Source organism: Rhipicephalus microplus, chromosome 10 (genome assembly GCF_043290135.1).
Source record: "Rhipicephalus microplus isolate Deutch F79 chromosome 10, USDA_Rmic, whole genome shotgun sequence".
In the NCBI taxonomy this organism is placed as follows: domain Eukaryota; kingdom Metazoa; phylum Arthropoda; class Arachnida; order Ixodida; family Ixodidae; genus Rhipicephalus; species Rhipicephalus microplus.
Genome location: NC_134709.1, coordinates 16,846,617 through 16,862,298, shown reverse-complemented (window position 1 = coordinate 16,862,298; position 15,682 = coordinate 16,846,617). Strand labels below are relative to the sequence as shown.

Below are 15,682 nucleotides of genomic sequence, written 5' to 3'. Positions count from 1 at the left end.
ATTCTACTCGTTTTACTTCAAACGGCGGGCACTGGCCACTCCGAAGCGAGTGAGGACAGGCTTTTGTGTGATGGGCGCGTGAGAAAATGGCGATATTGCAGTCCACTTGCAAGCTCTCCTTGCCCCGCAGACCTGAAACCACACAAAACTTGGGGGAATGATCCGCGACACCTCTAAGATTTGTGCGCAGTTAGCGCTAACTGATAAATTAAGTTGATAAGCAGACAACTACTCTGCAAGCACGGCTACTTCTGCTGGCAACAAGTAATGCGTGTACAGCAGCAATTCAACCAATGCCTTGCAAAGACATACATTCATGCAGCTGCTAAGTAGAGATTGTGCATTATTTACTTTGGCTGCAGTGCCTTCATCTTCGCTATCCTCATCCTCATCCAAGGAGAGGTCTTTGTTTAGCTTCTTGCCCTGAAATACACAACAGGACGTGAGACACAACATTAAGCGAGACTGTCGCAACAATCTTGGAAAGTGGACAAACACAGGAACAATAAAAAGAGTTGCAATAGAATGAGCACTATGGACTTCACGATACAACAGCACGTTGCCGAAAAGCACAGTACAGTCATGAATGCGGGTATGGCATAAACTACAACAAGCAGTATTTGTAAAAAGTTCCAGCCATATGTTGGCAGTGTTAGCTTTGCTTTATAATGTTTTTTTATGTGCGTAAGTTTGATTTTATTGTGTATAGCAATGGTCAGTACCGGAGCAATACATCACGAAGTACAGTTTTATTAAGTGCATAAGTGCTTGTATTTTACAGCCTTGATGCATCACTGATGTTAGGTCTACAGGAAAATGTTATACTTTATCACAAGGTCTACTTGCATTAGAAGTGTGCAAGAGGTACTAAATGCTGAAAATTGCCTCAATCTATTGTATACTTACAAAAAGTGGAACTTCTAGGCCTTTGATATTACAATGCTCTTCTGATGAGCCTGTGTGGCATTTTTTTCTCAAGGGTGACTTAGTTGTGAGCTGTCTAGAAAATGGCAATTTCATTTAGCTGTATTGCATAAAAACCTTGATATGTAATTATTTATGGAAGAATCTGCACTATTAATTGAACACATCACATTCACACACATAAGCCACAACCGAGAGTTCGGACGCTCAACATAGCACTATAGTGCAGGTGATACTATATGCCTGCCCATTTATGAAAGAAGTATTTATTAATGCCAGGGCTAAAATATTCATTAGTGCATTGATTAAGAGATTGAAAAACATTATAGGAGCTATGTAAATAATAAGAGGTGACTTATCGTATTACTGATTAGTCATACATTCCAAGTGTAAACACATAAGTGTTTTCTAGAGTGGCCATCTTCAGTTGATGACCAAAATTATACCGTGATCTTATTATGACTCCACCACTAAAGTCTTTATTCAGTAATTGCATTGTGGCACTTCACAAAGGCACATGGAACTTCCATGTGCTTTCATGAGGTGCCAATATGTGGTGGAAGTCAACTGATGCTGAGGATCAACACAGAAGCTCTATGCTTAAACTATAGGGATAGACTACAAGTTCTGGTGGAATAATTATGATACTGCCTGAATGAATTTGCATGTTCATGAATTGACGTTTCTCTAAAATGCCTTAATTCCTACATATCTCAAACAAAAAAGGTGTGCACGCTAGGGAGGTGGTACACTACTTGCATGAGCATGTTACCTTTATGAGAACTTTATTCAGCAGTGCTGAGGGTGGTGGCATTGCCGTTTCTCTGTCACCAACTGGCCTCTTGTACAATAAAGCTGCAACAACAGATTGATAGCCAGAGCTTTAACTTATGTTTTCCACCAAACTCTTGGAGAACAATATCTACACAAGAACCACATGCCACGCAACAGGCAGCAATATCTATGCTAGCATAAGTTCCAAGCTATGAATGTCCAACAATGGATAACTTCGTAAGCCTGAACATTTTATTTAGCACAATCCAATCTTTCTTCAAGTATTTACAATAAGTATTTTTGCAGTAGCAGTTTAATGAATGCCAGATAGCCGATTCTTAATGTGCTAAAGCTGCAAAAATGAAGGTGAGTGGCAACCTTGGAGAACAGAAGAGCTATGCAGCTTTTAGCCATCAGAAATTTTATTCACTTTTGACTTTATTATCATTTACCAAGTACGTTTCTTAATAGAGATCTAAATCGAAGTGCTATATGATCATACTACATTTTATTTGGAATCAAAGAAGCCTCCTTGATGCGAAAACCACACCGTGAACCTTTACTGTGGCTTTCAAGTCAGCACTGCAATTTTTTGCTTCCATCAGTCTACTTCACCCTAGCTCAGAGAGAGAGCCAACATACCTTAACATGAACGACAATACACACAGCAGCACAGTACAATATAAGCAGTGCACACTAGTCACATTCAAACGTATGGATGTAAATTGAACGAATGTATGGAATTACGTACAGCCCAGAATTTCGACTAGATGCTTGGCCATCACTTTCTGCTGCTCAAGAGTACAGTGGTTCTCGAGGGACAAGATGACGGGGTACCTGCGCAGAGGGTGCACTGGCAAGTGACTACCTTGTTTGAGAATATCAACTGATCGCTTTATTTCGGCGAATTTTCATTCCTCAATAGAACACTTCTGGACGTAAAAATTGAACTTACTGTGACTCTCTAAAGGCGTAAAGCTTGACCGATTCGAGGACGTCCCTGAAGAGTATCTTGGTGGTGAGAGTGTAGCCGTGGTAAACGATGGGCTCGTCATCAGGTCCGTCCCAGACATCCACTAGAAATGTGGAATGAAAGCTCTTTTCAGGAAACGAGATGTGTCATGATAATATAAGATGGAGAATTCAGAAATGGTTTTCAGCTCAAGTGATTGTCGGTACATTAGGAGAACAGTTATTGGTTGATCAGTTCAATTTATTGAACTATGAGAACCTAATGTGACAAGCTGATGTCAGCAATCATGACCCCCAGCTGCACAGACGCCTGAGCCCGATATTCTACGTCATTTGCTCAAGTCGATTCATAGGGCATGCTGAAAGTGTTGTCCACTGCACACAGAGTGGGTATTTCGAAGGAGCCCTCCAACACGTTTTTTAAGCGCCTGCATCAGTGCTGACTGCATCAATGCATAGTGACACTCACCAGAACTACTGCGAGCAAAATTAAATGATGGTGCAGAGTGCATACTTGTGATTGGATATGTATAAGGTTAGACGTGATCACTACGTTACATAAAAAAAGAGGAATATTACTGCGTTTCATGTTTCTTTAGGAAGCTTTTCTCTTGAGATTAACACTCTTTGAATTTTCCAGCTTGGAAACTGCAGCACCGAGCAAAAACGTGCTGGATGCCACAGCACTGAAAGGAACACGCGAGACACACTTCAGGCACCATTGTTTGAAGAAACTGAACAGGAAAAATGTAACAGCGTTAATACAGATGCTGTCGCAACAAGAAAGATCACTAAAGTTACAAAACGTGATAGAGGCGTTCACGAGCTAATTCGTTTCACATTTACCGTTAACTCTTCAAGCACCGCGTTGTTTGTTTCCATCCCAAAGGCATCACCAATTTGTTGGAAAAACAGGCAATGTGCCATGCAAGCCTCCCATACATAGGAGGTTTTAGCTCATTTCATTGAGGTACCATCTAACATGACAGGGCAAGAGAAACATGGTCAGGAGAGCCCGTGAAAATCAAGTTGAGGGTAGGCATCCATTTTATTGTATCTTGAAATTTTGAGGTTGAACAACTGTGTCCTATTTCTGGTGTTTTCATTGCATTAATCTCTTCAGGGTTTCGTTTACAAAATATACAAGTAAAAAATGTAAAACAATGATGTCTCGCGAAGTGTTGGAGGGCCCTTTTAACATGACTCATCTTAGGATGCCTTGATGTCATCCACATATGTGTTCCGGCACCAACCAGTGTGTTTGGCTTTGTATCATGGATGCTGGGGCCCATGAAAAACGCATCCAGTTGCATGCTCATAATCCCAGAAGTGATAAACTCTTAGAAATATGCCCCCAAGGCAGACCTTTGATGGTTTGAGATAAATAAAGAGCTGTATAAATCAACTAAATAAACATTTATGTATCACCTTTATGCATGACATGGAGGGGACAGTGGCATCAAAAAAGTATCACAGAAGATTGATTCACCTGTGCATTTCTACTGAAATTGACTCCTGTTGAAACAATCAGTGAACATTGAACACTCAGAGGCCAATTTAAAGATGTAGTATATCTGTCACTATTCTTGTGACCGAATTTCTGAAATGCTGTGCACCACTAAGACCATCACATTTTCCTTTGAAACTATGGCTTCATGCATACACTTGTTCACGTGATGAATCGCTGAACAGAAAATTTTATTGGAGTGCAAGCGACATTATTTCTATGGCTACTTCTCATCACTTCAAGCCCCAATATTCTCTTAAATCTAGCTATATGTTTCTTACAATGTTTACAGCCTGTAAACAAAAGGAATTCGCTTTTTATTTCATGCAACATGTCACCTGACCAGGATCACATGTGATTTTTGGCTAATTTTTCAAGTTTCATGCCACTAAAGGGGCTGCAAAAATTAAATTTCTTGACTAGATGGCTTAGCTTCATCTTCTGGGTTGATTTTATCAAGGCAGCTTTTGAACAAGGCCATTGAGAAAGCTACTGCTTATAGTATTATGCATAGAACATGTTTTACACGGCATTCTGCGTCAGGGGGCGTAACATCTGCTGCGGTAGCGAGGTAGCCAAGAGTTCAATTTTTTTTTTAGCTGGAGGAGTCTGGAGAGAATGGATGTAACTCACGCTCCAGGCAGCGGCACCCTTTCTTCAGTGCCCTGATGTAGCCCTCAACGCTACTGCTTCCAACGAGCTGTCCCTGGACTAGGTACCTGTGTATTACGGAATGGAAGAGGGAGACACGTGATCTGGTATTGTCACACTGTACAAAGTTAGGAAGGTACTACAATGCGCAGCTTCTGCAATAATTATGAGAAGGACAAGCATGTGAAAAATCGGGGTACAGTGATATCCCAAACCATTCAAGGATTGAAATGACTGCCAATGAAGGTACATAGATATGTGGGGTTTAACGTCCCAAAACCACCATACGATTATGAGAGACGGCGTACGGAAATCTCCGGATCTGCCACTGAAGGTAAAGACCGTAGCAGCGTGGTATTGAGAAATGGTTCAGCACATATAGACAGCAGTTCTCCATGTTCTTTTGGTTCATAACATCTCTAATTATGACTATTTGGTTGCAAGCACGCTTCAATTCTTATAACGAACAAGTACAGAACAGTTCGTGGCATGTTTATTGCTAAAACGTTCATAACATTTGCAACCACAACCCCAGAACAATCAGGGGGAGTTCATGGCAGAGAAGTCGCTCACCAAGTGTTCCCACTTGCAGACCAAGGGCACTTAGCGATTAAGAAATTGAATGTAAAAATGCATGATGGCATTTAATGTGCTAGTGCAGAAACACAAAGTGTAAAATTGCACACAGGTTTAGGCAGTAACTAAGTAACAGCGATGTATAGCAGTTCAATATTTGCCCACTGATTGCTTTGAAAAGAAGGAGCTGCACTTTTGACACCGCAAAGCTTTTCAAGGAGAAACGGATATAATATTTAAGTGAAGTCAAGCATATGCACTGGAAATCAGGGAAGGAATGGTCACCTTAAGTGGAAAATTTTCTACGACCAATGCAGCGAGATGGTTTGACACAGAAAAATCGTGCAGCATACTGAAAAACTCCTCACGTGTTGTGGGAAGACGCTATGTAATAGTGATTCAGCGGCTGGTTCATGTCCTGGCAGACTTGTCGGTGCTTGGCATCAAATATGTCGTGCTCTTCTGAAAGAAGCATCTCGCGAAAACCTGCACACAGCAGAAAAATAATGCCTGTCATTCTCGTTTGTAGTACATTTTGATTTGTACTTCTGGCTCAAAGCAGGCAAATATGTGATTCTAAGCTTAATACAGTTTGTTATTTCACATCTGAAGTTGTTTACAATGTACTACGTCGTGTCATACCGACGACAGATCAATTGTTTTTATGCTGCATGTTATGCCGAAAAATACATGCATTGGTTGCTTAGCAGGTACTGCATTGTATTGCAGAGATTAAGATTGCTAGCTCAATGCCACCACAGGTGCCCAAATTGTGAAGGGGGTGAAATAAATATGGAAAAAAATGCTTGTCTATCCTAATATTACACCCAGCTGGTAAAAATTACCCTCCCTCCCCTCGCTGTTGTGAAGTTTATGATCACATAATGGTTTTCTGCATGTAAAAGATTCCAGTTTTGATGTTCAAAGGCATAAGCAAAATGATCGATGACAAATACCTGCAATTCCAAGGAAGCCTTGTGGCTTGTGCTTGTCTGGTTCATATTTCTCGATGATTCTCTTGCAATCGGCAAGGGACACATTCACCTAACCAGAGAATAAAAATGAACTTAGTTTCACACTGGCGATTAGTAACATCTCATTGCACCTTCTGCTCTTGAGTCAGGAACTTTAGCAGCTGTTCGGGCCCCATGACGTTCATGCTGTGGCCAGCAAACCTGGGTAGGAATAGCACTTTTCAACTCTGCTGCCAAGAAAAAGAGTTTATCTTGTGATACTTTGCAAATTGTAGTAGAAATTTTTATTTCTCTGAACTAGAATGAAATTGGAGCTCACTGCATGGACATAAACAGAACCGGTATTTCTTTTTCTGGTTTGAAAACAACACTAGAAGAGACCTTTGTATGATGCCATTTCGTAAGCTTATTTGCAACTTATTGTGCTGGAAGTTCCAACACTGTTAAATAGCTGCATCGATTTGTACTCTGCTGAATGTTTTCTACTAGCAAGTAGAAATGCAGAGAATAATGAGGAATGAGATAGGCCTCACGTTTTAAAGATGGCGTCTATGTCAGGCCGTGACAGAAGGCTGTGGTAGAAGGCTACAAACTCGTCTCGGTCCAGCACGTCTTCTCCGTTTACTCTGTGCTTCTTGAAATTGGCAGCCTGTGTTCAGGAGGATTTGCATGTCAGGTAATGGTAATATGACGAATACTATTGCTTATCACGAGCCTGTGCAATAGTTTCATAAGTTGACTATCGAGAAGATTTTTCATGAAACGCATATCCACTGGAGAGTTAATGTGGATCAAGGTGCATTAGAAGAATCACAATATCAAGTGTGCAGTATGTTTCACAAGCTTTTCGAGAAACTTAACAGTGTGGAATGCAGAGCGAACGTATTTTAGTTTAAATGCAAAAATATATCTCAACATCCACTATATTTATTTGAAATGTTTGGGTGCAAAATTAATTCGTGACAAACTCCTTCAGATAGTGATGGTTATTGATGGTCACCGGTGACATACTGCAGCACTATTCATGGAATAACAGTGCTAGGAAGAAACTGAGGAGGGGTGAAGCGTGTAGAGATTGGTGTTTAAGCTTCACGAACGTGAAAGCTGGGCAGGGTCGAGACATGCAGCTTTCTGAAAGAAAGTTTTTTGATGAGGTAGTAGTGGTACCAAGCCTTAAAATGGGTATTTAGGAAAGGATGTTTCCCCTCGACTAACGTTGTTGGAAACCTAAGGCGCCGTTGCATCTTCCCTACAAGCTGGTTTCATTTCCCTATGGCATGTAAGGAAGGGTGCTTTTACCCCACTAACGTCGTCTGCTATTTGTAGGGCTAACTATTGACTTCATCTGTTAGTGAATTGGTATTAAGCAGCGGAGTTTAACATAGCGGGATTTACCCACTATGGCACACACCCACGTATTCAAAGAGGGGGGTACTAGGTTCAAACCCCCCCCCCCAATTTATATATAAATTTTGCTTGCGTTGTTCCCGTACACGCACACATGCACACATACATGCACACATGCAAACGCATCATACATGAAGTATGGTCGAACTCATTTTGCAAAAAAGTTCTAGCAATACCCCTGGTGGCACACGACTGTTTTTATGATGGACTATGACTACATGAAACACCGTGATGGCAGGAGGTGCCAGCAAGTCTATAGTCTCTAAAATGCTTCACACCTAAAACTGCAACTTCACATATCCACTCACATGGAAGAGAGCTTGGCAGTGACGTTTGTCCATGGTGATATTGAGTTGCTTGAGAAGACCCTGACATTCTTGGAAGTTCAAAGAGCCACTCTTGTTGACGTCAGCTTTCTGAAACTGATCCCGCAGCCACCTAGCAATGAGATCAGTGCAGATGAATGATTTATGCACTTAAAGCAAACAAGAAAGCAGAGAAGTGTCAGTGGTCACATGTGGTAGCATTAGTCTTATTTTTAATTTACAAGTGCCAGCATTGAAAATTTATACTGTACTGCACCATGAGCTCCGTGGACATCTAATTGCCCGTTAGGAATTGACCATTGTCAACCTTGAGGAATAAGTAGTACTCAAGTGCAGACCACTTATAGAGTAACCACTTGTAGTGCAGGAGCGGTTACAGTACAGTCTTTACAACTCCTATTTAGCCTTCCATAGAACCCCATGTATAAGCATACCGCTTATTGTGCAGTCCCCCAAGATGAAAGATTGGTTATAATGCGGTTGCCGTAAAATCTTTTGTGACAAACTCGGTAGCGAGTGCGCTTCTGAAAGGAGGTGCGCTCACTGGGAAAGGTATAAAAAATCTTAGAATTAATTTTCGATTAAACTTTGCCAGTTTTGGCTGCAGTCTTGCACCACTAGTGCAAGCTGTGCAATTTCTACAGTTCGTGGACTGGCGCAGAAAAATCAAAGAGGTGCGCAATACCGCTCCACGGGAATTCACACACCTCTCGTATTCTTGGTCCCTGCGCGTGTTCTTGCAGTTGGCCACCAAGTGGCGCAGGCCGCGCACCCATAGCTCGCACTCGTTCGGGGTGCGGGCAACCAGGTCGAGAGTCTCGTGCTTGGGCGACAAGATGAGTGAGAAGCAGCGGTCCTCTCTCATGTCGACGCTGAAAGGGAGGTAACGGGAGCGAGCGCCACGCTGGTACTTTCGCTCGACGCCGTTGAACACGTCCGTCTTCCAGCCCTGGCGTACCTCCTCGACCTCGAAGATGTCCACTGTGTACGAGGGGCAGTTGAAAATACTGTCACTTTTTCCCCGTGACAACATACAGGGTGTCCCACGTAAACTTAGCCAGAGTTTAAAAATATGCCGGAAAATGTAATTACGACGCGACCAAATGCATGTTATTCACCGCTGCCTGGAGTTAGACTATTTTTTTGTATTCTCAAATATGGTTTAATTAGAAATGTTTAATTAACTAACTTTTGAAGGAACGAAGATGGATAAAAAATTTCAATGAGAAAGTTGTAGATCGGCTTGCAAAACGTCCAAATAGATAGTTTTGAACTTTATATCTGTTAAGCATTAGCGTTTTTCTGCTAAATGACAAATGCCCGCGAAATACAAAAAAATGCCACGTGACAAACCCGCTCGCGCGCCAGTGCGCACGATGATTCTAGTGCTCCCTAACGTTCCGCGTACGAGCTACATACTCCCCTCGCACCTGTTATGACAGCGATAAGCAGCCACAGCGGTTATGGTTTTTGTGGCCGATAGCAAAACGTGTCCATCGTAAAGCCACCATCATCGTTGCGACCCTGCCCAGACAGCTCAATGGGCCAACTAAATGCTATGGTCGTTCGTGTGCGGAACGTTAGAGAGCACTAGAATCATTGTGCGTACTGGCGCACGAGCGGATTTGTCACGTGGTATTTTGTGCATTTTGCAAACATTTGTAATTAGCAGAAAAACACTATAATACCTAACAGATCAAAACTGTCTAATCGGACTATTAGAGAACACAAAAAATAGTCTGATTAACTCCAGGCAACGGTGAGTAACATTCATTCAGTCGCGTCGTAATTACGTGTTTCGGCATATTTTTAAACTCTGACTAAAGTTACGTAGGACACACTGTATATAGCGATTCCATTGGAAGTGCATTTTATACATCGGTAGCAGCATAAACGCACGATTTTTGCTTGCAAACATACCTGTATATGTATGAGGAAGTGGCATATCCCTGAACCGCGGTCGAGAAAGCATAGTAAGCAAATGTTGCAGTTGTGCTGTACTACTTACACCGCAAAAGCTCAGGGGCGTAACCAGAAATTTTTTTCAGGGTAGAGGGGGTTCAACCATCTTTTATGCATGTTTGTGCGTGCTTTTGCATGTGTGCGTGTATATATACATAAAACAAAACAGAAAATTTTGGAGGGGGTTCAGGCGTGCACCACCCCCCCTCAAAAAAAAAAAAAAAGAACACGGGCCTCAAGAATTCTGCTACAATCGAAAATGCAGCCTCCGTGGCTGAGATTCGATACAGCGACCTACGGGTCAGCATTCAAGCACCATAACCAGAAGGCCACCGTGGCGCGTGACACAAAAGCTTCTGTTCACATGAGTTGGCAATGTGTGCATTGTGCTTACGAAAAAAAGGAAGACATTTTCTGTGTTTGATCTAACCACTCGGCAGTAAAGCGGTCATGGACACAATGCCTGGAAAAGCAATGGGCTTGAGTAGCCTCTCTGAACATCAAAGTAAAAATTTGCTTCAATTTGTTTCTCGGAAACAGACTGAGGAGATATATGGTTAATTGTGGCGATTGCATTTGATGTGTAACGATGTATCCAGGAAATGTCATCAAAGGAAGCCTGAGAAGGAATGGGACTTCATTATAACAAAGTTGCATCTTACGCCGAAATAGCTTCGTTATATCCGAAATTTTGTTATAAATGTATATTCCTAACACTACAGCTATCACAAGACTGTTTCTTGTAGGACCACGCTAGATTTGGCCAGCTGGCCGCGCCGAAAAAGAAGCGAGTGGCGTGGCTCGTGTGGCGCGAGCCACGAGAAATTTCAGAACGGTTGAGCTCCTGGCCTGTAGCTGAACGCGGCAGCTGGAAACCCGTCTACGCTTGCGTCACGAATAAAAGACCACGACACGGCTAAGACTACGACACGGCCTCATCGCCGCCGTCTCGTCTCAAGTTCCTCAACATTCTTGTTTACTTCGTTATATCCAATATTTTGTTATATCCGGGTTCGTTATATCGAGGTTTGAGCGTAGTTCTTTTTATAGAGAAGCGTGTGAAATCTCGTGCACGGCGCACCGACCGTGGGGTTTCCTGGCGACGAAGAAGGGCTTCCTGGAGCGTCTGTACACGAGGTGCATGTTGTCCAGGAGAAGCTGGTAACGGCGACGGTAGACCTTTTTGACGGAGCGCACCTTGTAGAGGCGCATGCCCCGGGCCAGGCACTGCAACACATCCTCGATGGCCGCAGACTCTGCACAGAGTCAGATGTACGATAGTTGTACCCGATATTAATTTGATGTAACGGTGGATATAGAAATCGGCACTCTGGCTGCCGCTAAACTACTATACAGCAGATTTATCAAACACACGGCTGGCGGGCCACATGCGGCCCACCAACCACTCCCTATCGGCCTGCTCATAACTCTCGGTCATCGTCCGATATTAAAAAAAATTTAATAGAAGCTTTTATGACTAAACCATGCATGGCTGATCCTATAGGCAACCTTTTCCTGAGGTATATTTTGTGCGGTTACGACGTGTTGATACATACGTGAAACAAAACTCAAAGTCGGCGTCGTGATTTCAGTAATTTTGGAGATCGAGATTAGTATCCATATGTTTTCCATGTTATCAGACCAAATGAAATTACAACAGAACAACCTAAAGTTCGCTTGACAAAGCAGGTTTGACTTCACATCCATTTGAAGAAGGACATGATCATTGAGTGGTGGCTTTTTTACAGCAATTCACAACCACTTTTGCAAAGAAATGTGGTTGTGAATCATCTTTCAATATTTCTTTATTTATTTACCTTTGTTTGTTAGTTTCGAGCCTCGCGCGAACCAAATATCTGTTCGTCATGGCCGATAACGCGCCAGCCCTCGCGTTTTCAGCTTCGTTATAAAAAGGAACAAATGCCACTGAAATGGAGCTCGACCAACCAAAGTTTCGTTTCGCTATAACCGATAACCTGCCATTTCAGTGTTCGTTATAACGAGGTTCAACAGTATTCTGCTGCTGGCAGGAACGTTCATTACACGAGCACTAAGGTGTTGTAACACGTTTCAGTTGGCTTAGAAAGCAGGCGACGACATCGTGTCTGCGCTGCGGGAGTTACACCACGTGACGACCTTCACACAATGGCACCCGGAAAAATGTCACGCTGTCAACCGCATCTGCATAACAACCTTCCCGCATGAGAAAGTCGTGTAGTCAATGTACGCGTATCTCGTGCAGGTGACATCCCGGACACCATAACCGAGCTAGCCCTCCGATTTCATACAGCTCCTATGCGGGATCGTTTGTATAGCAGTCGAAGACGATTACGTAAGAGTCGACTACGTCCGACTAACACGAACACTTTGGTTACGCAAATGCGACTACTACGCACACCGACCTCGAAAAAGTCGCGATGATGGTGATGCCTCGGTAATGGGTCATACCTGCTCAAGGGAGATTGGCCGAGAATCGGGTATATCAATAGTTGGGCCATTCAAGTAATAAATAACCCCAACAAATAGAAGAAGGAACGCACTTAAAAACAGAGAGTGGAATAGTATTGTTTTTTTAACCATTCCGACCACACAGTGTAGTCAATATCTACAATACCGCCACTGTGGTCTATATAGTGGCTAAGGCACCCGGCTGCTGGCCCGCAGGTCGCGGGATCGAATCCAAGCCGCATTTTCGATGGAGGCGAAAAATGCTGAAGGCCCGTGTACTTAAGAATTTGGGTGCACGTTTCCGGAGCTCTCTACTACGGCATCTATCACAATCATGTCATGGTTTCGGAACGTCAAACCCCGCCAATTATTATTATAAGCTACAGTACTATTGAAAAAAAAAAATAAATTTATGTTTTAAATTTTCTCATTCAAGCTATAATAACCCATATACAAGCAGGGATTTAAGGTCGCATTCGTTTTGTTTCTCGAAGGTGACGGCATCAAAGGCTGAAGCCCAGATCCGAAGCACCAGAGGTTGGTAAGTTTCTGCTTTTACTCAAATCGTGGCTCCTACCCAACGCAGGGGATCGGCCGAGTAGTAGATGACACATTAGCTTACTGTGATCATGATGATGACGACCTTCATTGCATTTCCACCCATCGAATTCCGGCCGCCGTGACCGGGACGCGAACAGACTCCCTCGAGCTTAGTAACTCGGCATCACACGCTAAGCTATATATACCTTTACTGGTGGATAGAGAGAGACGAGAGGCCCCTAAAGTGTCTATTCTCGAAAGAAGAAAAAAAAATAGAGACAGGAAGTATAGAACTAAGTGAGTGAGTGAGTAAAAACTTTATTGAACATGTCCGGCGTCATTGAGCGGGGTGGGGCTACAAGCACCCCGGCCTAGGTGACGGCTTCGAGTCCTTGGACCCGGGCGGCATCCTGGGCATGCGGGACGGCCCACAGTTGATCGGCAAGGTCGTGGCTGAGCAGAGCCGCCTCCCATCGCGCCTCGCGGTTCGAGACCGCCATGTCTACAGGGTTCGTAGGGGACTGCTGCGTGTTACCGGTACACTTCCACGGCATGTGCTGAACTAAATAAATAAATAATAAAGGAAACGTTACATTAAGCCAGATAAGGCAGATCATCCTGGGTGTCCTGATTGTATGAGCTGAAGGTTCCATCAGAAGGCACCATTAAATGATGACCTTTAATTTCGCGCCGAAATGCTTTCGTCTCTCGCTCTCCCGTTCGCATCCACGACTCTGCGCCGACTTCGTTAATTGCTAACGACTCGGAAGGTTGCGTGCGTCTAATCATGCTACAAACGGTACGTCACAACAGAGCTTGCAAGTGACCTTGCGAACAGGTACATTGGTTTCTCCCGTTTGGGCATGTCTCCAAGCGTTATTTGAGTACAGAGCCAGAGTAATAATAATAAAAAAAAAACTTTTGGCTGCATGCACAATTTTTAGTCAAAGTGACCTTGATACTGCGAGAAAATCGGGCAAATGCAACGGGACAGCTGTTTCGAGAGGAAAAGTACTGGACGTTACGAAGCGTAATACGTGTATTCTGTATATAGTGCAGTAGTCACGAGTACAACACTTGGTTCTTCGAAATAAAATTATAGCGTTTAACGAACCGGAGGAATACGGGCCAAGCTTGATAACCGGTAGGCGTACAGGTTTCCCACTATAGCCTGGGAGGTATATGCGGAGCAGGGAGGGGGAGGGAGGAGTAGCAAAGCCAGACTAGCTGTTGCTCCAGGACTTGACAGTGAGATACACAACACAAATGGGTCATTCTTGTGATTGAAATTTGGATGGTTGTTTGTGCAAGGGTCACTCTACCATTAGACTGCATGTCTATAACACAAAATGATGCCGCTAATTAAAGCTGCTGAGGTATGTGGACCAATAGTGTAGCCAAAACATATTTCGGGGTGGTATAGGAGATATTGTGCGTGCATTTGTAATTTGCGTCAATCATATATATGCACACGCGAAATCGAAAAATTTCGAGCGGTGTGTGTGAGGGGAGGTAAAGGGGTTAAGACCACCAACACTGTTGACCGTTGTTGAGAACAACCCCCCCCCCCCCTTTACATGATTGACCAAGCGACAACGTCACTGTTACGTCGCATACGTGACGTCACAGTGGCGTCATTGCGTAACGATGATTCTTTGCGTCACTCGTGTTAACGCCGACGGACAATTTTCACGTTTGATCTAAGGTTTTTACTTTAATCATTTCGACCATGAGGCTAAACAAAGTGTACTCCGGCCTGGACGGAAGTTCGCTCGAAAATCCAACTCGCTACAGCAAATAAAGTGTCGTTCTCAACATTCGACGCTTCGATATTCCAATACGTCTAGGCAAACGCGTATGTGTATACGACTCGCTGTAGTCAGCATCGCTCGCGAATGCTACGACGATTCAGAGCAGTCGTGGCCGCGCGCTCTTTTGTCATGGGCACGTTGACGGGATGTGCACGTCATAAGGCTTATTTCGATATTGTCTGCCGCGCCGCCGCCGCTGCTTTTGCGGCGTGTGCCAGGCCAGATGCGCCGCGTGTGCCAAGGACACCAGCTGGAAAGGGTTCGGGACGGAGGGGGAAAAAAGACGGACGCTGCACGTCGAAGCGTGTTTACCTGATAAACATTGTGTGTCAACTCAAAGAGAGCGTATTGGCCTTCGACAAACAACGTTGCGTGCTCTAATTGAGCGGTGACGCGTTTTGTGCATTGCGTAGATTAGCTTAACAGAGCGTAAAATTTAGCGAGTTGTACGGTGCATAGCTTAACGAAGCAGGCGCACCTGAGAACGATGAAGAAAAAAAAAGTCACAGCTTTGCCGCGAAGGCGAAGCGATGAACGCGATAGCAACAAATTGGAAGGTCACGCGAAGAATGGCAAGCAGATCGAAACGTTTCCCGCGTTTCTCGCGCACAAATGACGCACGAAACGTACTCACAGGTACTGATTTACGTTAATAAGCGTCTCAGTTGTTACTTCGCTGTGTCTGAAAAGCGCACCCTTTTCGCAAACGAAGACTGTGCAACGATCGAAGTGACTTTTGTGCGCCCGGTAACTACAACAGAATCGTTCCGGTGAAAGTCCAAGGCCCACCAAGGCGTACGATCCTCCCCA

General features: G+C 43.8%; 2 protein-coding genes across 9 annotated transcripts in view; one reads left to right on the top strand and one right to left on the bottom strand.

Moving 5' to 3' along the window:
• LOC119181838 (uncharacterized) overlaps window positions 1-15,682 on the top strand; it is a 138,493-nt gene that overhangs the window by 24,194 nt on the left and 98,617 nt on the right. Inside the window, exon 2 of one of the 3 annotated variants that reach the window (XM_075875122.1) lies at window positions 13,016-13,062. The exons of the other annotated variants lie outside the window; for them this stretch is intronic. The gene's annotated coding sequence lies outside the window, so the exon portion shown is untranslated. The remainder of the gene's footprint in view (window positions 1-13,015; window positions 13,063-15,682) is intronic. 3 annotated transcript variants of the gene reach the window in all.
• LOC119181469 (1-phosphatidylinositol 4,5-bisphosphate phosphodiesterase delta-1) overlaps window positions 1-15,682 on the bottom strand; it is an 81,400-nt gene that overhangs the window by 15,196 nt on the left and 50,522 nt on the right. For all 6 annotated transcript variants that reach the window (XM_075875129.1, XM_075875127.1, XM_075875130.1 and 3 more), the window contains exons 2-13: window positions 11,159-11,329; window positions 8,819-9,092; window positions 8,094-8,223; window positions 6,912-7,027; window positions 6,510-6,579; window positions 6,361-6,448; window positions 5,773-5,890; window positions 4,811-4,896; window positions 2,654-2,774; window positions 2,450-2,535; window positions 1,697-1,779; window positions 352-423 (exon numbers count right to left, since the gene is read on the bottom strand). In XM_075875129.1, coding sequence (XP_075731244.1) covers window positions 352-423; window positions 1,697-1,779; window positions 2,450-2,535; window positions 2,654-2,774; window positions 4,811-4,896; window positions 5,773-5,890; window positions 6,361-6,448; window positions 6,510-6,579; window positions 6,912-7,027; window positions 8,094-8,223; window positions 8,819-9,092; window positions 11,159-11,285 — 1,371 coding nt within the window. In that variant the 5' untranslated portion in view covers window positions 11,286-11,329. The remainder of the gene's footprint in view (window positions 1-351; window positions 424-1,696; window positions 1,780-2,449; window positions 2,536-2,653; window positions 2,775-4,810; window positions 4,897-5,772; window positions 5,891-6,360; window positions 6,449-6,509; window positions 6,580-6,911; window positions 7,028-8,093; window positions 8,224-8,818; window positions 9,093-11,158; window positions 11,330-15,682) is intronic.